We start from the raw sequence: 23759 nt of genomic DNA on the forward strand, positions 1-23759 counted from the left end.
GTTGGCCTTCGGTTCGCCTAAGGTCTCTCTGGGAGCTTGCTCAGGAACTGTCTGAGCCGTTCTCCGGCATGCTGGGCAGCAGTGCGGGAGGAGCTCCAGACTGCCGGAGGCGAATGCAGGGAGGGAGTGAGTGAGCTCTGCTGCAGGGGGAGGAGGGGGGAGTGGAGAAGGGACTCTCTCTCGCTGTTGGAGCCACATGTAAGTGGCACCATCCGGCTGCCCTGTTAGCCGCGTGTGCTCTGCATGGGGGGGGGGGGGGGGGGAAGTCCGGACATTAACAAATTCCCCCCGGACGCTATTTTTAGTTCAAAAATCCGGACATGTCCGGGGGAATCCGGACGAATGGTAACCCTAACTTATCAGCAGGCTTGAGCCTATGAGAAGGGATGTCAACCAAACCAGCTGAAAACACTAGGGAAAGTACTTGGGTAAGTTTGCTTTCTTGGAGGAGGTAGGGGAATACCTTGTTAGTTATGTTTGGCTCCAGAAAGCACATTATGATTTTGTTTTATATTTAACCACTTGTTTCCAATATCCTTTCCCACTCTCACTTGAATCTCTGTTCTTTGATAATAAACATATCCTTGTTTTCACCATAGACAGAGAGACTGGGAGTGAGCTAACAGCTGTGGTGATGCCAAGTTCCATCCTGCACAGGGGTATGTGCTGTTCCTTTGGGAGTGTTGTGAGAATTCAGTGGAGCAGAGGTGGGGCACTACAGAGGGGTTGGTGTGTGCCCATTGCTAACCTGCACAGAGACAGCGAGGCCTGCAAAGGCCCGGCAGGCCGTGCTTGTGTTGCCAGAGGCTGTTGGTTTCAGGCATAGACAAGGTTGTTTCCCACTAAGGGCACGTGGTACCTCCCAACCCTGGCTACTCTGGGGGAGTGTCACAGTGTGGTTTTAGGGGCAGGGCTGGTCTTCTACTGTGTGTGTGTACAGTGCCTAGCCCTGTGGTGCCCTGGGACCTCTAAGCACCGCCACAATTCCAATAACAACAGCCAGGAGATAAAATCCCCTTTTACAATATGGATCTCAGCTCCCCTTGGCTGACTGATCCTAAGAAGGTGGGAAAGCTCTCGTGTCCCAGTTTTAAGGGGTGGTGCGCTGACATGGCAGCGGTTGCTGCAGACGAGGCTCTCATGTCTAAAATGAATGGGGAAAACTGAAGATTTCCTGTGACAGATGGGTGGGATTTCTTTCTTATAAAGGAGGAGACGGCAGCATGCAGTAAACGAGTTCCTTATGAACAGAGGGCAAGGGGCATGTAAATATGTAAATATATGTGCAGTGTCTAGAGCACTGGAGTGGGACTCAGGAGACCTGACTTCTATTCCCAGGCCTGCTGGGTAACCTTGGGCAAGTCACTTCCCCTCTCTGTGCCTCAGTTTCCCCATGTGAGAGAGGGGGATAATGCTACTGCCCGCCTCTGCAGAGCACTTTGAGATATGCTGATGGCAAGTGCTGTAAAACAGCTAGGGACGGTTATCCCAGAGCGGTTTTGTTTATACCGTATGTAGAATAGCACTTGGGTTAAGGGCCTGATGCAGGAACCGGCAGGGGAGGCTTTTAGTCCTGGGCTATTCAGGTGGTCAGACCAGATGATCATAACCGTCCCTTCTGGCTTTAACACAGGGGTTTTCAAACTGGGGGTCAGGACCCCTCAGGGGGTCACATGGTTATTACATGGGGGGTCGTGCGCTATCAATCTCCACCCCAAACCCCGCTTTGCCTCCAGCATTTATAATGGTGTTAAATATATAAAAGAGTGTTTTTAATTTATAAGGGGGGGGGGTCGCACTCAGAGGCTTGCTACGTGAAAGGGGTCACCTGTACCAAAGTTTGAGAACCCCTGTATCCCATGCACATCTGAATGCTGGGGACGCCCTCTGCAGGCAGACACACTCACCTGTGTGCTGTATTTCTTCTTTGGCTTTTCCACTGGTTTCACCGTCAGCCCAGCAGCGCTCAGGGCTGCGATTCGAGACTCTATATCGGAAACCTAAGAGAAAAAATGCACATAACTTCCCCCAGGTGCGCCCCCAGGAACGATCACGGGAGCTGGGCAGATCTCAACCACCACCAATGCCTCTGGCGCCACCTCCACTGCAGCCACCGGCCCCAGTGCCTCGCCCGCCAGGTCCATGCCACGCTCAGCCCCCGCTGGGTTGGAGAGTGAGCCCGCCCTGCACTTATTCCGCAGCAGTGGTTCCTGTCCCTCTCCGCCCTGGGTGTTGCAACCTGGTGCATGGCATTGCAGCGCCACTCAGGTCTGGCCCAGCCACCCCTCCATAGATGGAGACAGAAGGGCGGATGGGCCAAATTTGATTGGTGTTGTGACCTAGAGAATGGGGGTTGCGGCGTCAGTCAGGTTGGGCCCGCCCACCCCTCCAGACAGGCCAAACCTGAGTGGCACTGTATTCCCCACGTGCAGGGTGCGCTACCACTCGGTTTGGGAGCCCTCAGCAAACTGTGCCCTTCTGCCAGTGATATACACCATGCGTAATGTGCGTACGGCTGTGAACGCTACCATCAATATGGCAGTGTAAAGGAAACGTTCATTCAGAGTTTATTTTCTTACTGAGTAAATGATGAAGCATTTAGTCGTTGCCCCAGCGCTGTGTCTGTACAGTGCCTAGCACAGCTGGGGGTCTGGTCTGAGACTACAGCCCCTAGGCACTCATAAATAACAATGCAAGAACCAGCCTGACCTCGCTGGCTCACCCACTTTGTATAACTGAGCTATTACCTCGCTCTCAGCACGCTGCATCTGCACGGCCGCTGATGCCACTTTGTCCTCCAGCTCTGACAGCTCAGAGTCTGTGGTCCCGCTATGCCGCGCACGTTCCTCTAGGTCCCTCGGGGTTTGGTCCAGCCCGGATGTCTTCCCAGCAGTCGCGCAGACCTGAAAAAAAGCCCTCGTGTGACTCACCTCGCAGTCAGGCATCGTCTGTTCTGCCGTCTTCCCATTCTAACCCCTGCTGCGTTGACACAGGGGGGTTAGAATGTTTTATGCCTAGTTAGACAGTCCTCAGGTTACCATGGACTCAGCCCCAGATGGTCTCCATGACTGGCGAGATCAGCGCTGTAGAACTGCAAACTTCTGTTTCGCTGAACAGTCTGTACCTTTGGACTCCTGCAGGGCTTCCTTCCTCTAAATGACTGGGCCATTTCCTCCCCTTTGCTCTTTTTCAAAAGCAATTATTGCTATGGCGAAGCCGTCAAAGCTCCTTGTGAAATACCAGGACAAAACGCCACGACCTGAATGCGCGGCGTCAGCGTCTGAGCAAGGATCCTCATGTCGTGCAGCGAGACCAGGAGGTAGGCACTTAGAAACAAGCGCAGGCTGCTGTGTCCTGCTCTAGCATGTTTGCAAGGAGAAGAGAGAGCGAACAACGCTGCCAGGTTGTGACCAGCAGATCCAGACACAGAAGACAGGAGGCGAAGAGCTCTGTGCGGTGTAGAGATGCTACACTTTGGGAGCTGGAGGCAAAATTAACTCACCAGTCCCTAACTATAGCATCCTTATGTTCTGAAAATACATTTTTGGGTAGGGATTCCTCCATGTGCCTGCCAACAAGGTGTCGCATTCACATGCTGACTGGGGTCTATTTGAAGATATGTGTAAATGTTTCTTTCTGGATAAAAGGGTTAAAGAAACATTATTACCCATTCTGATACACCATTTGATTACCACTACATTTTCGATTTATTGAAAAACGTGTATACTTGACGATTCCCATCAAATTCTAAAAAAAAAGATTGGGTTACTTGATTTTGAGAGATTTTCATGAAAATGTACCGTACATCATTTCATTGTTGTGGCTGTTGGTATTGTTATAGATCCAGTACAACCAACGTACAAAATAGTTGTATTCAGAGCCCTTTTTTTTGGTCTAAGCTTCTTGGGGCAGACACTGTCTTTTTGGTCTGTGTTTGTACAGCGCCTGGCACAATGACAGCCCGGTCCCTGATTAGGGCTGCTCGGCACTATTGTAACACACCTAATAAATACAGGACAGTGCCTGGCACAATGGGGTCCTGCTTAAGGCTATGATATTGACATGGAAAATTGCTGGTAAATTTCACGGCAGAGGTGCTGGAAACAATCACGGAAAGTCACCGAATAATGTGGTTTTCTCTACATCAACATACACATGTGTGTGTGGGTGTCTGGAAGGTAAGGGCCATGGGGGGGAGGGGTTGGAGAGCAAACCTACTTGACACTTACCCCATAGTGGCGGTTCCTGTCCTGGAGGGCCGGGCTCTGCTTCCTGCTCTGGGTGTTCCAACCTAGCACACAGGGTCGCCACGCCACTTAGGTTTGGCCCAGCTGCTCCTCAGTCTCCATTTATGGAGGTGCTGCCTGGCCAAAGCTGAATGGTGCTGTGACCTCGTGCGCTAGGTTGCAATGCCACTTGGTTGGGGAGCCTAATCAAATGGGTTTTTATAGCGGTTTCCAAGATGTCAATGATTTTATTCAAATTCACAATTTCCATGACAAAACTGTAACCATGCCTGGGGTTCCCGGGCACCATTGTAATACACCTAATAAATAACGTACAGCGCCTAGCGTCATGAGAACGTAAAAACAGAAGAACATAGTACGTTCGTACTGATGAATACACACATCGAACACTTGATTCTAAGTGTTATGTTGAACAGAAGTGCCACTACTACCTTGATACCCACAAGGACTGAGTCAACGTTTGATTGTATGAGACATTAATAACTAATATGCAAAATAGCCCTGTTAAAGTAAGAGTGCCAGCGTACCGCTCACACGCTTTGCTGAATGATCCCATCATCTTATTACTGCAAATAGTCTCTCCTCCCCCATCCATGGCTCCCTGGCTTGCTGTCCCTGTGCTGTGTAATGTGTGAAGTCAGAGAGTTCACTCTCCAAGGCAGGAGGCCTTGCACTGGGAGGCACCTAGTACAGGGTAAAATAAATTCAAGTACTAAGAATCCAACCAGGGAAGAGAAACCTGCCATGTGCCCGAGGTGTCCAATGAAACCCGAAACATTAGAGTGTTGTGTATTTCTAACTAACTGCAATTATCCGCCCCAGCTATTTCGTAAATCGTTTCAGTGTGTCACTGACCATCACAATCTGTTGGTGGACAATTAAAAACCACTCTGAGAAGTTACTTTACAAACACTAATTAATGCTCGGAACATCCAGGGGACGGAGACGGGAGAGGGGAAATGACTCCCCAAGAGTGGCAGTATTACTCTGGAGTGGGCAGCTCCCACCTCTGCGATCTGGTTCCACCCCCTTCCTGTTGCTTGTGAACAACCTCGCTGAGGTGAGTACGAGCCCCCAATGGTTTTAGAAGGCACCTAAAGTCCATGGCTAGATTCCCTCTTTGTGGGGAGGAATTCAAAGATGGAAGCTGATGTGAAGGGTCACTGGGATGTAGCATTTCATTCAGAAACCAGCAGCACTGTGGTATTTCTGAGAAAGTTTTGCCTTTTGGGGCTGTATTTTTATGACTGAACTCTCTGATGAGTGAATGAAACACACAGTATAAAAACTATTCCCAAACTCAAAAGCAAAATCCACCAACCCAGACCTCACTTTGCCCACTAAAGCGTCCAACACTATCTACCCAAAGAAATGACTTGGAGGTTTAACAGTTACACTCCCAGTCAAGTGATCCATTCCCAATACACTATAACAATACTATACAGCATTATTTACTACAAAACACTGCATGGGAGATGCTACGCAACAGTGAAAATACAAACTTACCAGCTCTACCTACACTTGCATAAACCTAGCAACAGACCGATCACTCTATTCCTATTCATAAAAACATTCTCCCACTCCACTGACACACCGCATTATGAGAAATTGGATAGAACCTGAACATAACGTACTCCATGAGCCCTCTTCAAGCTTTACTACACATTGATCCAAACCCCGGTGTAGTTCATGGAAAGACTCAAGTTGACTCCAACAGGCTTTGGATTAGGCCCTTACGAGTATAACGTCAGCGATATCCACCCAATGGCACACTTGGTAAGGGGTGAAGGAATGACATTTTAATCCAGACTTCCCCGCTACCATAGAATCGATCGAGTGACTAATAGTTAAACGGAGATGGTGTAAAATGGCCACAGAAGAGGAGACTTGTGCCAACACATCAAAGCTGGGCTCCTCTCCTGAGGACTTGGGCACACCCAGCGGAAGTGTGTGTGTGTGTGTGTATGTGTGTGTTAGTTACACTTGGGTAGGATATGAAGTAGTAGATGGTTGAGAGCCATGACAGGGAGATTCTCCCCATCTAAAACAGTTGGCCAGATCCTCAGTTGCAGCTGAGAAGTTCTTGGGGCAGCTTAGGGGTGGTGGAGCAAAGATGGCGTAAGAGCTGTTCTGACAGCTGGGGATTGCCGGGGTCAATGTGCTCTTTCCCCCGGCACTGGCTGGAGGGGGGAGTGTAGGAACAGCTATGGTGGTTCCATCCCAGCCCAGGAATCGGCTACGCTGGGTCATTCTCCTGAGGTTGGTTCAGGAAGCCATAGAGTGCTGCTGACACACCAGAGGAGCTGATGCTGCACATGCTTTAAGACCCTTTAAGCGTGTCATTGTCTAGTTATAACATATTAAAGTGGAGAACAGACTCTGCCTTTCTCTGACCTCTATGCCCTTTCTCAGTGTCCCCGGGCTCCTGTACAATCAGCACTCACTCCTCATCAACCTGCCATTCTCCTGAAGGAACCCCTCCTCCCAGTGAGAGAATGGACAACTTAGTGAAACATGCACAAGGGGCTACAATATTGGTTGGAGGCAGTGGGCCAGTGTGATAGAATGTACCTGTGTCCCCACCCTATACACTAGCGTAATAATCTTTGTACAAAGTACGCCTTGTGAGATATCATTTGAAAACTCATAATTTGCTGGTCACTATTGTCCTGATAAAATACATGCGACAACATTGTATGTGAAGTTAGAAGATTCCACTGTATGGTGTTCTTAACACATCTTCCAAACTGAGGCTGGCAAACAGACCTGTCTCAAACAAAGGAATGGGGGGGTCTGCTTAATTTGCATCTAAGCAGTAAACAGAGTCATCAAGCAGGAAGGGAAACAAAAGATGCTCCAACAGGTGAGGAAAAAGCAGCAGGGAACATCCTTCCCTATAGACTCTGTCTTCTGAATCTCAGCCGGAAATGTTTTCCAAAAGGGGGACTGACATTTTAAAAAGAGGGAAAAACACCCCAAGGCACCCCCTCCGCTCTCTCTTCATCGATTCACTGCACCAGAAGTCCCAAAGGAAGCAGCATTGAACTGGAGAAGGGGTCCTGACCTAAGAAGTTCGGTAAGTAAGACTGCTGAGAGCATGGGGTGAGAAAACCTTTCTTTGAATTTAACATAGTTTGTTAAGTTAGGCACCAGCTGTGTTTAACCTTTATTTTTCATGTAACCATTTCTGACTGTTATGCCTCACGACGTGTACTCACTTAACATCTCTAGCTTCGTAGTTAATAAACTTTTTCTTATTGTTTGATCAAATCCAGTGTGTTTGAACTGAAGTGTCTGGAAAACTCCATTTGGGGTGGTAGTAGTTCTATTAAAGCAATAATGGGCTTGATATGAATTTGTACCATCCAGGAGAGGACTGGGCAGTACAGGACACACAGTTCTGGGGGGAAATCTAAGACTCGGAGTGTGCTGGGGGCGGGAGCGATTCCCGACATCTGATTCTCAAGGCCCCTGGGGTCCCGACTCTCGGTTTAAAATCTTTGTTTTAACTCTTACGCCTCCAGAGCAAGGGGCTGTAGCCCCCCCGGGCATTTTGCTGTGCCCCGCACACTCCGCGTGAGCCCTGCCGATGAACAGCAGGGAGCCGTACGATTTCTTCAAGTTTTCGACAGGCTTCACCCCTCTCCTTCCCGTCTTTCCGCCCTGCAGGGAGGGGAGAAGCAGCCTCACCCAGGCCCTCTCCACTCAAGGAGTCCTGCCTGGCTCTCAACGCTGGGGCTGTGGTGTCTCACAAAACCAGAGCTGACGACCTCTGTGAACACCACACGCAGCCAGAGAAAAAAGGGACGTGAGCACGTACGCGCACACATGACAGCCCAAACGGGGGAGAAGGGGTGGCCAAAGATGAGGAGCTGTAATTAAAGGGCTCCCATTGTTCCTCGAGGGCTCTCAGCCGGAGATGGAAGTGGCTCTTATGGAGCGCTTTGATCTCAGATCAGACTTCGTCGAGTACAGCTGGGACAAAGGAACCGTCTCAGAACGCCAGTGACGCGATCCCATTAGCCACCAGCCTGCACATAACTACAGGCTCCAGGAGCACGCTGCAAGAGGGCAGCTCATGCCCTGGCAGGGTATTTGTACAGCACCTAGCACCAAGGGACTTCAATCTGAGCTGGGATTTCTAGGTGCTGCATTCCGCAAATAATAAGGCTATTTGTTTTGCTTGCTGTGGTACACAATCTTCATGCAATCCCCCCCACCATTGCAGTTGGAAACACTCAAAGCCATTCAGCCCAGTTAGACAAATGCAACCGAGCAGAATTTGGTTCAGGGCTTTGGTGGCTGTTGAACCAAAGGGAAGCTGTTGAATCAGCTTTTTGATCACAGCCACAGCCCTTCCCCAGCGGTTTCCCCTTCCTCACACCACTCCCTCATTTTGGAAAGGCAGAAACAGCCACTGAGAGCTGCTCATTCCACTGGGGCCGGCCTAGCCCAGCCACCCAGTCTACAAACACTTACACGAGAGGTCAATGGTGGGAAACGCAGCAGCGAGTTAGGGTCGTGAAACGGGGAAGTCCTCGTCCACTCAGGTGCCAGTGGGGCGCACTGCTGCTAACATAGCTCTGGGAGCAAGGGAAACAGGACTTTCCAAATGGTTTTGGGGGGGTTCCCGAGAACTGTGGTGGTGAAGACTAAAAAAAGAGAGCAGGAGAAGCAGACTTGCCATTCCCTTTCTTTCATCGTCTCCCCTCACAAGGGGTTATTATTATTATTGCATTTAGGAGTCCCAGTCACGGACGGAGGCCCATTGTGTTAGGCGTTGACAGAGCAACGTACATGAAGACAGTAAGGCTTCTTTCAACTCTGGGGATGCAACGTGAAGAAGAAGTAGAAGCCTAGAAGCCCGTTTCAAATGTTTACTGGTGGCACGTTGTTCCGCACTGTAAAGAGAAGGAAAGTGACCTCCCGGGCTGGCCAGGGTTAAATCAATACAGGGCAAATTCTTAAAGGAAACGCTGTGGTGTATCCGAGCGAAAGCCCATCCCTGAACGCCGCAGGTTGGAAATGTCAAGCTGACCCTTGTATACATAAGGGACCAAACCAACCCAAGATCCAAACACCCCCCAGATGCTGCACCTCTCTAGACAGAACAATTAGAGAGACGGGACATAAATGCACACAGTGCTTTGGGGTGAGCGGTGACTGGGAGGACCTGGGCCATCATTACTGGGCAGTCTTTAACCTGACTACAATGCGTCTGGCTGCTCTGCTCTCTCTCTAGTGAGGCTTTGGCTTTGCATGGGAGGTGCTTTGGATCAGACATACCCCTGTCCAGGGGCACGGCCCGCAGCGGGCAGCCTGCCAACGGAGGCGGCTGTGAGTGGCTACACAAAGCAGGCAGAAAACCTGCTCTTCCCGCACAGCCCCCAGAAGTGGGTGGTGCTGGCTAGGAAGGGGGTGTGGCCAAGTGGCCGATCAGCACATCCACCCAGCTGCCTTCAATGGCTGGTCTCCTATGGCGCCGCCAGTGGATTTTAAAACTACCCCCCCCAGGCAGAAACCCTGAGGAAGGGCACGTGGCAGCAATATTGTATATACTTCCCACTCGGGCACTCACACCTCCCTGCAGCAGGTGCAGGGCCTCGAAGGCTGGCAAACACAGGTCTGAGTCCTGGGTGGAGCTTCATGCCAAATAGCTTGGTTGGCACTGCCAGCTGTCCGGCGTTGGTTTGGAAAACGCTGGGTTGGATTAACTGCTGGGCCTTGTGTATTTTGGTGGGCAGGCCTGTCACTAAAACAGACAACAGCCAAGAGGAAGGATGGGCATTTGGATAAGGCAGTGGGCTGGGACTCAGGAGAGCTGGGGGTCAATGGCGAGCTCTGCCACAGACTCCCTGGGTGAAGTGTTTAGGGCGGGAGTTGAAGGGAGCAGAGTTAGGCCCATCCGAAGTGCTTTTGAAAATCCCGCTCAGCCCTCTCTCTGTTTCAGTTTCCCCATCTGTAAAATGGGGACAATCCTGCCTTGCTGGCTGATCTATTCAGCCTGTACATTCTTTGAGGCTGGGATTTTCTCTCACTATGTGCCTGTCCAGCACCTAGCACAATGGGCCCCGATCTCAGGCAGCTACTGGAATACAAATCATTCATAACAGAGATGCTTGTGGCCCAGCTTTAGAGGCAAGTCCCAATGTTTTGCCTCTCTTCCTTGTGTGGCCTAAGAAGAAAAGCCTTCATTACTTGCAAAACCCATGAAATTCGTGCCGCTGCTGCGGCCCCTTCCCGGCCACCCCAGGAAGCTGACACTTGCATCAGGCTGTTTACTTATCTTGCCTCTACTTTCCATTTGAGACATCTGCTTCTCAACAGGCAGCCCAGGGAAGCGGGTGGCTGTTATTTCCAGGACGAGTTCCCAGGGCTGAATGCTCCCTTCCCGTCCTGTAGCCCAGCTGTGTTCCTTGATGCTACACACACCTGATTTATCAGGCCACAGCTGCTCTTGGTGGGCAGCCTTGACAAGCTGCAGAAAATGTTCCTTTTTCTGCCTCTTTCCCTGCGTCGTCCTGTCTGTATCCTAGGGTAGTGCTGATCTTACTAACTGGCCCGTTCTAATGCTGCACAGAGAGAGTGCTTAGCATCTAATTGCAACATATGACTTCATGGTACCGTGGATCTGATCCTGGATATCAATACTGTCCAGATTCTGTGGGGACAGGAAAAGGCATATTACTTCAGCACCGCCAAAACCTAGGAGCAACCCTTCTGAGGAGTATTGTCCGAGCTGGATGATAAAGCTTGTTCCGTGCCCACCTGTTTCTGGATCAAGCTAGTCAGCCCTGTATTTTGATACACTTAAAAACAGTAAAAAGAAAGACACCATCCTACTCCCTACTGATAACTTCCTAGATACCATGGTGATAGACGCAATATGAACACCATGGGCAGAAACTAACAAGGGTGCTTACAGGGTCGCACCCAAGACAAACATGGTTCCTGGCACATCATTTAGCAAGGAGGTGGCTAACTCTGTCCATTTGATATTTTGTGGTGTACCTGTGGGTGGAAACAGAAATCTGTCTTTTCCAAGTTGCTTTTCACAGAAAAAGGAGTGTGTTTTTATGACAGTTCCTTCCTTTTGTGAGGCTTTTCCTGAGCAGACATGGAGTTGAATAAAAAACCCAGATCCAATCTTTGGGGGTATTGGACATGCAAACCTGGATCGGAATTTTGCAAGTGGCCCTGTTGTCTTTAACATGGATTGAATCAAAACCGTGATTGAGACCCATCTAGATTTTGGGGTGTTTTGAGTCCAGATCCAAATGGTGCAGCTTGAGATCATGTTTGTTCTCGGACACAGAGTTTTCTAACAAGAAGCATTTTCTAAATATCTGTAATGAACGTCGGGGAATAAAAAGGCTCTGTATCTGCTACTGCCCTGTTTGTCAACCAAGCAGTACTGCAAAGCTTCCTGGGATACCTTGACTCTAAGCATGGAGCCAAATTCTACTTTATAGCCAGATTCTCTCTGTCCTAGCCACTTTGTGCCCCTGGAATCTGGTCTGACCGAGCCACCTGAGAATTCCTTTGCAAAGGGGAGCTCTCAGGTAGCTTCTATCCCAACTGCCCCCCCTCCTTATTCCCAAGTGCAGGGGGTATGTTGGGGCCGGGATGCTCCTGCTTTTGCCAGTTCATGATTGGTGTTTGGTCTTATGAGATCGTAGCCAGTTGACAAAGTTAGAGCAGACCCAAAGTTGCTCTTATTTATGCAAATGGACCCGGGCCAGTGCAGATGCACCATGAGAATCTGGGAGGTGCAACCTGATCCCTGAAGAGAGAATGTGGGACTCTGTTAAGTAGTTTTCTGGCAAAGAGCCGTTCAGCATATTGCTGGGGGATTGTGGAGAAGAGAACAGCAAGCAAGGAGTGCATGTGAAATGCCGGTTGTCCCTAGAATTTAACTTCAGCCCCGAGCTGGGAGACAGATCTTCTCCCAGCACGCGCACACACAAACTCAGCTCAGGCGCCCCATACAGCCACTCGCCACGGCTGAGTCATTTACATCTCCGCAGCCAAGTGTCTTCTTGCCGGATTCAGATGAACAAAGAGAAAAAGGCCTCGTGGAGAAATAAAAGACTCTCCGATCACGCAGATGAAAGCTGCTTTGCACAAGCAGTTACGTGCAACATAGTCCAGCCTCGCTCCTTTGATGGTGAAGCTGCTCATTAAAAGGAGACGTGTCAAAGTGCACAAGAACAACAACATGGAGAGCCGGACAGAGGAGCCATTAAAACCCAAAGGAATGCTGACCTCTCCGCTTTGTTCTAATGGAACACCTCAGAAGGAAAGAACAACTTGTGCGAGGCCTGCAGAATACACGAGGCACCAGCCCTTTCTTCCTTTAATTAATATTTGACTCACTTCCCATCCTTTATGGCTTGCCATCAACCACTCATCACCAAAGTTGTCAATACAGACCGACTGAGTCATACAATTTAGGGATAAAAAAGACCTGTGAGCTCATCTCTTTGAGAAGGGACTGAGAGGAGAGGTTCGAGAGTATTAACAGCACCGAACGCCTCTGTCTGCCGGGGCTTTTCATCTTAATAAGAACACCAAGTGAATGACCCTCCTCCTGCAGAGCAGGCCTGTCTCTGGTGGGTTAAACCAGTGAGCGGCTCTGCACTGCCCTGGCTCACGTACTGAATGGAAACAGCTACTTTCTAGGTGTGAAAAAGTGATTCCAGTACATGAAAGTTCAATACAGCACAAAGGACAAGGAAGGATTTATTGCAAAACCTGTCTGGGGCTTTTCATCACTGATGTACCCTTGTGCCACATACACTGCCAGGCCAACACGGGAGCCTGAGCCCAGTGCAGGGTGGGCTGGACGCTGGGTACTTCCCTATGAGGGCTAATAGCTAGAATAGTCTAGGCAGGCCTCCCTGAAGACTGGAGGATCTACTCAGCAGCAGGTCCTCAGGCCCTGCCCAGCCACCAGCCCTTTAGGAAGCAGATATGGAGCAGGGCTGTCGCACACAGGATCCCCGCATCCAGCCCGATTGCCCAGCTGAACCTCTCCTTTAGGAGCGGCTGCGCCACCACGGAGGGGCCTGGATTTGCTCCCAGTAACACAGAGTGTCCCCACTGAGATGGCACGATCCGTGTCCGGGGCTCCAGTTCTTTCCCTGGCAGCGCAGGACACAACGCAGCAAGAGACGCCAAACGTGCCGGTCGCCCTGCTCCCTTTTGCAGTCCGATGGCAAAATCTGCTTGGGACTCTGGGAAGGGCTGCTCCAGGAGGAGGGGACGGGAGAAGTGGGGCTATGTCCCCGGAGGCTGCTCAGGAGACATCTACAGTTCAAAAAACCACCCCACAGCAGCGAGTCTCAGAGCCCGGGTCGACTGATTGAGACTCGCACTGTGGGGCTAACTGGAGCAGAAAACACGTCCCTGTGCAAGCTGGAGTCTGGGCTCCGAGATCCTCTCCCATCACCAGTTTTCAGCGCCCGGGCTCCAGCCCGAGCGGGAGGCCTTCATTGCTCTTTTTAGCCCCACAGCACGAGCCCGAGTCAGTTGACCCAGGCTCTGAGACTCGCTGCTGTGGGTTGTTTTCTTTTTTGGCTGGGCAGGCGTACCCTGAGCCCAGCGGGTTAGCACAGGCCCAGCTGAATGTCGCTCCTGAGTTCTAGCCCCATCTCCGGCACTTCCCTGACTTAGCACTGCGCGTTTACAGAGCGCCTGACAGCTATTACTGAGGCAGACCTCCTGCCAGACCCTGCTCCCCAGCCCTTACAGCCACATCACCTCCCTGATGCCCAGCCCCTCTTGGCAGGGCAGAGTGCTGGCATTATCTTACACAGGGACCCCCACCCCGGGTTTGCATGAGTGGCTGCTGCTGGGGAGAGCAGCTCCCCCTTCCCAAGCCACGATCCCTGATGCTGCAGAACATCATGGGGAGAGGCCTCCAACGAACTGAGGTTCCCCACCGCGCGCACACAAAACGGTGAGCAAATCTTTCATATTTTCACCCCTCTTCTGCATCAAAGGCGGGGGCAGGATTTCACCATTATACCTCACTACATCTCCCCCCCCCCCCCCAAGAAGCAGGGAGGGCTTTGTACCTTCTCCACTAGCACTTTAGTAAAGTGTTTGCTCTTCTCAGCAGCCCAGACAAATGTCTCTGTTGAGTAGAAAGTGCGCACCCTCTTTGGTGTCTGATTAGACGTAGGGAGGGGAAAAATGCAGGTAGTTTCCTGGCTTCAGTTATGAGAATGGTTTGTCTGAAATGCAGGCTAGGGGATTTGTGGGTTGGTTTATGAACCACCCGAAGTCATGGGTTCTCAACTTGGGGCTCATGCACGGGCTGGGTCCACCTTGCACTTCCCTTATTGCTAAATGGGAGAGGGAAGTCGTGAGTGTGCGCGTCCCACTATGGTATAGATTGAGAACAACTGCTCTAGTCCCCAGTGTAAGCATCCAACCAGGGGGAAAAGGCAAAGATCTTAGGTGCCAACATGGAGGGTCCAAGATGGGGCGTAGGAACAGCCAATAGTTACTGGACTGTGGTGCAGTTATAGGATGTTAAGAGCAGAGGGAAGAGTAGTAACATAAATGGAAACGTGGAGAATGGTATTGAGTTTTAGAGGGTAGGAAGCATGCTACCTTCTGAGCATCACTGGGTGGGTCACTCCTGGGGGAGCTCATTTCAGGTTTTGGTTCACCCTTCTTCTTTTCCTCGTCTTCCTCAGACGAAACTCCTTTGTCGCTGATGTTGCTGGCTAACTCTTCCAACTTCCTCTTCAATTCCTCCTCTTCCACATCTGCATCGGTGTGGGACCCAGGGGCCGGAGACTAGAGGTAGAAAAGCAAGCAATTCTCAGTCTGTTGGTGTTCACGCAATTTGAATGTTGTTGGTATTTTAAGACTTCCCGGGACATGTCTATGCTAGCAAAAGGATAAAAGGGAGGGTTTATTCAGTCATTTATTTGCTCAAATGTAATGCAATGCTCTTGGGTGGATTGTCGGCAGCAGAATTCAAACCCAGGACCTCTGGTTCTAAAAAAAATACGCCTCTACTGAGATGGCTGTACAGACTCATAAATATTGATGTGATCCAACCACTAGCGCGGGAGAGAGAGCCACACTCCATGGAGGTGGGTTACCTAATCACCACTTAGCATCTACCACTCATCTTCTCAAACAACTAGACCCTGGAGTCTTCCAGCCCACGGACCTCCATGAGATTCCACGGGTAGTATGACTCCATGTCAGATTTCACGTGCAGTAGGCATTTCACGTGCAATATGGAGTGGGGGGAGGGATAGCTCAGTGGTTTGAGCATTGGCCTGCTAAACCCAGGGTTGTGAGTTCAATTCTTGAGGGTGCCATTTAGGGAATTGGGGTAAAAACCTGTCTAGGGATTGATCCTGCTTTGAGCAGGGGGTTGGACTAGATGATCTTCTGAGGTCCCTTCCAACCCTGATATTCTATGACTCAGGGGCCAACTATCTTCATGCAGTTTAAGGCCATCCCTCACATAACAAATACAAGCTGGAGCACACAAGCAGCAGGTTGTATCCTACAATAAGTTAGCCTGGATTCTCAGATCAAGCTAAGAAGCACACAGTGCTATCAGATCCTGAGCTGGACAGGCACCAGCCTAGTCACTTAGAGCAGCCTGTCCTAAAGAACTGACCTCTGAATAAATAAGGCTGGTTGAAAATTTGCCATCAAAACTTTTGACAGAAAATGGAGTTTTTGACTAAACAACATTTTCTTTGCAAAAAAGTCTGCTTCCTGCAGAAGATTTTGATTTTTTTGTAAAAAAACTGAAATATTTTGGCTGAAACCCAAATGCTGAAATACGATACTGTCACTAGATGCAGCATGGCCACAGGCTCCCATGATGCACTTCTTCCCTTCTGCAAAAGGGAAGAGTGTGGTGCATCATGGGAGATTAGTCTGACCGGGGAGCCTGGCCTATTGAGGAGAATAGGAGCATGAGGAACACAAACTACAACTCCCATGAGGCACTCTGGCAGCATTTCCAACCAAATCAAAATATTTCAGTTTTTGACCAAAATATTTCGGTATTCAAATTTGTGCTGAAAAAAAAAAAATCAAAATTTTCAACCAAGGAAAAACAAAAAGCTAAAGACCAACCCAGCAGAGCTAGTTGAAAAATGGTAAGTAATTTTCTTTACTCTAGACAGGCAGTGCATTTAAATCTTGGATCCTAACACCCCTACATTTTGATGATGTTTGGATCTGGAGCAAGCACCAAACTTTTCAGCTTGAACCCATCTTTAATTTTAACCAGGGAGAAATTACCCTCCATTCAAGCCAGACCTGCATGAATCTTCAGAATTGGTTTTGTCCCTTCTACTGAGCTATCAAATATCATATCAATTAACTGCACGATCCCACGTAAAGGAAGCAAAGTGCATAAATATTCTACAACTGGAAACTCAAATTAGCACTAAGTGACCTACCGATATACCAGCTGATTCAATGTCACAAAAGAATTTAAAATTAAATTGATCTTCCTTGATGGCCATCGAACAAGGGCAATAACATGGAAAAGACAAATGTCCTTCTCAATTAGAATCTGCTACTCACAACACACCGATTATTACATTTAATGTAGCTATTGATTCCTGTGTCGTAACCCCCGAGTTCTCATCCATTCTGGAAGCATTAACAAACATATAGGAACATTCCTTAGATCAGTATAAATAAAACAGTCTTGTTCGTGCAGAGAAAGGACTGAAGTGGAGCTCATTCGAGCACCTGTCAGAACACCACGCGCACGTTTGATAACCATTCATTTTCCATTACATTCAGTTTTCCGATGAGGCTCACAAGCTGAAAAATGACAAGGGTCTAAAAGGTTAAAATAAATGGTTAAAAAGAGGAATCATCTGCCATTTGAAAACCATATTAGCCTTCGACGCAGCTCCAGGACCTGTCTATCAATGGAAAGATGCACACTCACCAGCCAATGCTGTGCCCTCCTGGGCAGAAAGTTCTGTTCCTCTTTCAGGAAGCTGCAGAGAGACTGAAGCTTGTGGCAGGTGCTGGTGTACATTTGGGAAGGGACAGAACTAAGCGCCTTGGGGAGCTGGGTTATATGTTAGTCTGTCTATTGGTGCAATCAACAGCCCAGGATTTAAGCAAACTACTTCATCCCTGTCCTTTTAGCCACCACTTCTGTGGCATGCAGCACCCTGACTTACAGGGTGTGTCGACACTGCAATCGGGAGATGTGAGAGCAGAATAGCAGGAGATGGCTTTAATCAAGCTCGAATGGGCGCAGCAGAATGGTTGGTGGCGCAGCTGCCTCCCTACAAGCCTGCCTGGAACCCTGGGTATATGTACCCAGGCTGTAAGCAATGTAACACTCCTGATTGCAGTGCAGACATACTTGCGGATGCAGCCGGCAGCACTATACCTTCTGACAACAGAAGCACCTCTCCTCCCCAAGTGCTGAGTTGTACAGCAGATTTCTTGTCGACTGCCTATGTAACTGGGAACCACGTCTCCTGACGATGCAACGCAAGCTGCTTCAAAGGCGTTTGAGGAGACTGCGAAAGGAAATGCTTTCGCCTGTGGTGCATAGCCCCCCAACTCGGCACTGTTACCTCTTCTGAGTGCACCAGGATTCTTTCCTCCAGACGGTTCAGCATGCGCTCAATAGCTGACATGCGTTTGTTGAGTTCAAATATCTACAGGAGAGGAGAGAGAAAGGAAGACAATATAGAACAGGCCCCACCACCAGCACCAGGGCAGATCTAATCAACAGAATGGAGAATATGGCAGAGAACACAGCCTACCACCGGTGCCCCTGGCTAAGCATGAAATGCAGAACAGATCACTAAGAGAAAGACAATGGTTGCGCTTTTCAAAAGGGCCTAAGGGAATCCAGAGTAGAGCTGGCCAAATTTTTCAGCTAAAATTTTTTTTGGGATGAAAAATACAGATTCGGGTTGACTGAAACATTTCACAAATTCATGTCAATTTCGTCATCGTGTTTCAGTCAACTAGAAAAAAATATTTTAGCAAAAATTGAAACGTTTTGTTTTGACATGCTCGGTGTGATTTTTCAGTTTGAAATGTCTTCCAGTTCTAAATTTCCATTTTATCTAAACAATTTAAACTGTTAAAAAAACAACACCCCACTTCAAATCAACCCCCAACTTTTCATTTTGGGTTGAACTCAACGTTTTGTTCAACCTGAAATGAATTCTTCTTTCAGCTTCTCATTTTGACATTTTTTTTTAAAAGTTGTTTTCGGGTTGGCCTAAAACCATTGTCTTCCCCTGAGTTTCCAGAAAATTGTCAGTGAACCAAAACACCAGTTATTGGCATAGATCTATCTACTCAAGAGTACAAGTCAAGGGGCTTAATGTAGAATGAGGTAGGAAAAATAATATGCCTTTCAAATGCCCTTGGATTTGTTCCACTTGAATCTTCATGGCAAACTTGGACTGGAAATGCCAATATCAGAGAGAGGATAGGGAGGGAGGGCAGTTTGCCTGATGCAGGGTTTGCCTATTGGTCAGTCAGGACATTGGGCACTCCATTGTGTTGCCAGTGTTCCCTGAGCCTTTCCATTGTTATTGCCCCTGGGCCAGTGAACGGTGTCAGAAAGAAAATCATTTCATGTTCATTAACACACTGGGTCAGATTAAAGTCTGGCCAAGGTTCCACTTCCCATTGATAAACCTTTCAGCCGGCTAGCACCACATCAGCCTCTCTCTAATACACCAACGGAAATGCTTGAAAGAAGGTAACTATTTGCCATGACACTTTTTGAATGGAAAACCACACAAAGAAGTGTTTCCTTTGAAATTTTCTGATTTTTCAATTAAATGAAAAATATTCATTTTTGGTTTTCAAAACCCAAACGTTTTTCTGTTTTATTTATTTATTTTTGGCTGGTCTGTCCAGTGGAGAAGAGAAGACAGAAAACTCAAAAATTGAAAATCAAAGACAAATACTTTTTTGATTTTCAAAGGCCAAAATGAAAAAGTTCATTTAATCAAAAAAAAAAAAAAAAAAAGGAACATTTCAAAGGAAACCAATGCTTTCATTAAATAATTACATTTCCTTCTAAAAGCCTTTTTTTTTAGGTAGGGAAAAAAAAAATGATGAAAACGTGTTCTAAATGGAAATGACAATCTTCTCCACGTCATAACCTGTTCTCATCAGATGCATCCCATTAAAAGATGAATGGCCAGTACATGAAACAAGAAAGAGAAATGTGTGTGTGTTTTTAACACGCTCTTCTTTCTTTTCATGTCGCTTTTGTATTTGTTAATAGATGATTAATTAGATCCTCACAAGAACTTGGAGTGGCTGCGTCTATTTAAAAGAATAAAGTAAGCTCAGTAGATGAATGTAAAAAAATGGGTACTTCAGAGAGAGTACTGTAATTATCATCCTTAATAGAAAGCACCTTTAGTAGCATTAAACCCACAGAGAGGCAGTAATCCAATAATTTCTAAAGTGAAGTCTCAGTAAACACTGTTGGGTCTGATGTGACCAGCGCTTACATCACACCAGGGGCAATAAGCAGGCTTGCAGCTGTGTCACTAATAAATTAATCCATTAAAAGAGATGGATATAAGAGACGTACCTGATAGGTGATAGGTAAAAGATAGCTTAAGGTTTAAAGCTGAAATGCAAGAAACCTACAGGCTAAAATATTTAGCTTAGCCAAATTAGGCCTTAGGAGAAATTTGCTATATTATAAAGATAAGTTAGCGTAAGTAAATTAATAGTAAACCTGCTAAGCTTGTGTCAATGTTTGTGATATGCCGATGTTTTGAAAATAACTGCTGAGTTTGGATAATAATGTCAGTGAGAGCTCAGTAGACACCACAAGACGACTCTTAGTAGCTGGGACGAAATGTTAAAAACGTCCCGAAGGTAACTTGCCTGTGACTATTGTGATGAAGTGACGTCAAGGGGAACTAACAAGCTAGCCTTTTGGAAATGGGGCACCCCAAAAGTACTGGGGTCTGGAAGTTCAAATAAAGAAACAGGGATAAAACTTTCATAAACACATGCGAATGTCAATGGGCGTCATTGTAAAAGCTGTATCCTGGCCTGCCTGCCTTGGGAGATACCATGATGGTGACCACTGGTGAGGAAGATGATAGGGGTGGTGAGGATGATGACTAAATCTTGTTTTTTCCGCAAAGGATGGTATGTGTCGGGCAAAAGCTAGACGTTCCATATTGTACTCTCTCTCCTTTACCAGACTCAGGGTGTGTATTGTTGTTTGGTTGGTTAAGAATAGCAATAATTGAAGGAAGAGTACCCGTTAATCTCTGTTACGTGTCATTGGGTTCCCCTTCCATTGATAACCTCTGTACTGTAGTTGATCTGGCGGCTGAACTCTCACAGGTTAGAGTAGGTGTAAGCCCTCACCTTGGGGTGGGTAATTAAAGTAACTCATCCCTCTACATAAGGCTACAGCTTGACCATCCGCTTTGAGAAGGGAGTCCGGAAGAGAGGGCAAAGCCGCACGCCCTGATGTTAACAATCCAAGTGGTAGTGCTGCCTTGATGAGGCAATACATTGGGTTAGAAAGGTCAGATCACAAAGAACCCATATATAAATCTATAATGCCTGTGGCAGTGTGACGACTCACCGCTGCGGCGCCTCCTGCTGGCCACCCTGGGAATTAGCTCTTCCAGCTCAGAGCGCCCTGTGTCTCGCCTGCCACTGGCCCCTGTGTCCCTCCCGGACCCCGGTGCCTCTTTGACTTGGGGTGCTGCCCCCTGGCAGTGTCCCCACACTTTGAGTCTCCCCTCCCAGGGGAACCCCTAACCCTCTATCCCCACCTCGCTTCAGTGGCTATTGCCAGTCACCATCTAGACCCCGCTCACTGAGGCGGACTGCAATCTGTCAACCACTCATCACTGGCGAGGGGGGTTTGGACCTGCTGCCTTTGCCTGCCCTGGGCTGCACCTCTGCAACGCCAATACCATTCCCGGCCTTTAGCAAGGCCCGCAGCCTGGGGGTTTTCCAGGCTGGAGCTCCCCAGCTCCTCTAGCATCCCCCCAGCCCTGCTCCACCCTAGGTACCCTGCTCAGCTCCCAGGCAGCCAGGCCCTTCTCTCTCAACAGCTAGAGAGAGATCCTGTTTTCCTGGCTAGCAGCCCTTTTATAGGGCCTGCTATGGCCCGATGGGGCGTCGCCTCAGCTGTGGCTGGTTCCCCAATCAACCTAGGCTTTTTCTCAGCCGCAGCCCTCTCCCAGGGCTGCTTTTAACCCCTTTTCTGCAGGAGTGGGGCAGCCGCCCCACTACAAGGTCAATGAAGGGCTCTTTGGGGATACCAGAGGCTATTTGTCCAAGCTCTGAAAGTTTTAGTACAAGCTAGCCACAACACGAAGTCAGACTGGGCTAGCCGCTAGGTCCGCACTGATGCACTCTCTTCCCGAGAACCAAACCCTCCCAAGGGCCCAGATTGTGCCCACGGTTACAGCCACCCCACCCCACGTAGGGCAGGAGGTTACAGGAGTGTAAGAGAGCACATTTCAGCCCCAAGCGCTCTAGTGGGTCTACTGAGCGATTTCAGCGGTAATACGGTTACACAGAGCCACGCTGTAAAACTGCAAAGACTCAGGCAGGCAAGTTGAAGGTACAATCAGATTAGTCCTTAGGCTCTGCCCAATTTATTAGAACCTACTATATGCAGTGCCAGTTAGAATCAGGCTGGTGCGTCCTCCATAAATCTCCATTAGGAGCTGTAATGTTGCTGTATTGGCTGTATGACGAGGGCTGGCAGACAAGTGCTCAGCACTAAAGTTTTTTTAAAACACAAACTAGACAGTAGAAGACAGTTCCTCAGCTGGTGACTTCAACGGAGCTAGGACAGTTTACACCAGCTGAGGATCAGCTGCCAAAACCTCAATTATCCTGTGAAGATTCAGGAGACTTCCAGAAACTGGGGGTTTGGTTAATTCAGAGACCCCTACGTTTCTTGTTTGCTTTGCTTTCAGATGGCATTTGCACATGGTATCAACTCTCTTCCCTGTATTGGGAACAGGCAACAAGGGTATTCTACATACAAGTATCCCAGAAGACTGGTTCATCCATTATGCATTCTGTTCACTTCGGACCTGATCCAATACTCACTGTCTTCCTGGGGGTTTGGACCAGCCCTAAGTTGTGCCAACATTCGAAGGATATGAAGAAAGACATTTGAGGAGAAAACCAGGAACACATAACTCCATTGAAACACATGGGACTAGGAGAACTTTTGGAGGGAAACTATGGAGAAGCGGTAAATATTCTGTTATAAAAGTAAATTACAATGGTGGTTTCTATTCTTCTTGAAGCCAGTGGGAGTGTTAGCACCAATTTCAACGGGGGAAGGACTGGGCCCAAAACAGGGACCAACTATGTTTATCCATGATTCCACTGTTGCCAACTCTCATAATCTTTTCACAAGTCTCATGATCGCTAATGTTTTTCCTTAAAGCCCCAGCTCCTGGATTCTGGTGATTATGTGAGAATCTCTATTTTAAATTTTTTTTAAAGTAAGTTTTTAGTCCTCCGGGATGCAGAAAAAGCCTGAAAAAGAGTTCCTGCCCTCAAAGACTCAAAAAACGAGAGGACTAGTAGGAATCCTCCACCCCAACTTTTATTAAGAATCTCATGATTTTTAAGCCATTGTCATGATTTTGGGGCCGACTTATGACTACAACAAGGCACAGTTCTGTTGTGGTTTATTTTACCAGTGAGGGCGATTGACCTCTGGAACAAACCACCCAAAGAAAATTGTGGATTCTCCATCTCTTGAAGATCTCAGATTAAGACTGGATGCCGTTCAAGAAACAATGCTTTAGTCAGACACAAGTTATGAGGTTCAATACAGGGGTAAGTAACTGGTTACATTCTTGGGCCTATGCTATAAAGGAGGTGAGGTGGTTCCTTCTAGCCTTGCACTCACTGATTCTATGATTTTTTGAACACTTGGGGGTGGCAATACTTTATGATGGTGTTTCATAGAACTGGAAGGGCCGTCAAGAGGTCATCTAGTCCAGTCCCCTGCACTCATGGTAGGACTAAGTAGGATCAGCTTTGTAGGATCAACCCAATTATCTGCAAAGGAGTCATCATTACTGTGGGCTCAGGGTTGCCAGGTGTCCCGTTTTTGACCGGAAAGTCCGGTTGAGAAGGGAACCTGCAGTGTTCAGTCAGATGTACTGACCGGACACTAAAAGTCTGGTTACTGCCGGCAGCGGGGGTAGTGGCAGCCTGTTGCCCGGCCCTGAAGTGGCGGTTCCCGCGGCAGAACGTATGCACCAGCTCGGGCCGCAGGCGGCCCCTTTGCAGAGCATGGCTTGTGGGGCTGTGGCAGAAGACCGAGTGTGGGGACCCATGGTGAGTGGGGTCAGGGCTCTCAGCAGACACAGAATGTTCCCCGGAGGGAAGGAACATGAGCTGCCCCGCCAGCCAGCGCGTCCCCTGGCTGCACTCTCAGGCAGCTCCAGGGCGGGGAGGGCTCGAGAGGGTGGGAAAGGGGGCTGCAGGGTGGCA

The 23759-nt window shown here is 48.5% G+C and overlaps 1 protein-coding gene across 4 annotated transcripts in view; it reads right to left on the minus strand.

Annotated features, from left to right (window-relative positions):
* The window catches only part of MLPH (melanophilin), an 83436-nt gene that overhangs the window by 7872 nt on the left and 51805 nt on the right, over nt 1–23759 (minus strand). For 2 of the 4 annotated variants that reach the window (XM_034786323.1, XM_034786320.1), the window contains 4 exons: nt 17846–17929; nt 14868–15056; nt 2748–2903; nt 1908–2000 (listed from right to left, as the gene is read on the minus strand). In XM_034786323.1, the coding sequence (XP_034642214.1) occupies nt 1908–2000; nt 2748–2903; nt 14868–15056; nt 17846–17929 (522 nt within the window). The remainder of the gene's footprint in view (nt 1–1907; nt 2001–2747; nt 2904–14867; nt 15057–17845; nt 17930–23759) is intronic. The other 2 variants (XM_034786324.1, XM_034786321.1) reach the window with 1 other exon arrangement.

The sequence above is a fragment of the Trachemys scripta genome, chromosome 11 (genome assembly GCF_013100865.1).
Source record: "Trachemys scripta elegans isolate TJP31775 chromosome 11, CAS_Tse_1.0, whole genome shotgun sequence".
NCBI lineage: Eukaryota > Metazoa > Chordata > Testudines > Emydidae > Trachemys > Trachemys scripta.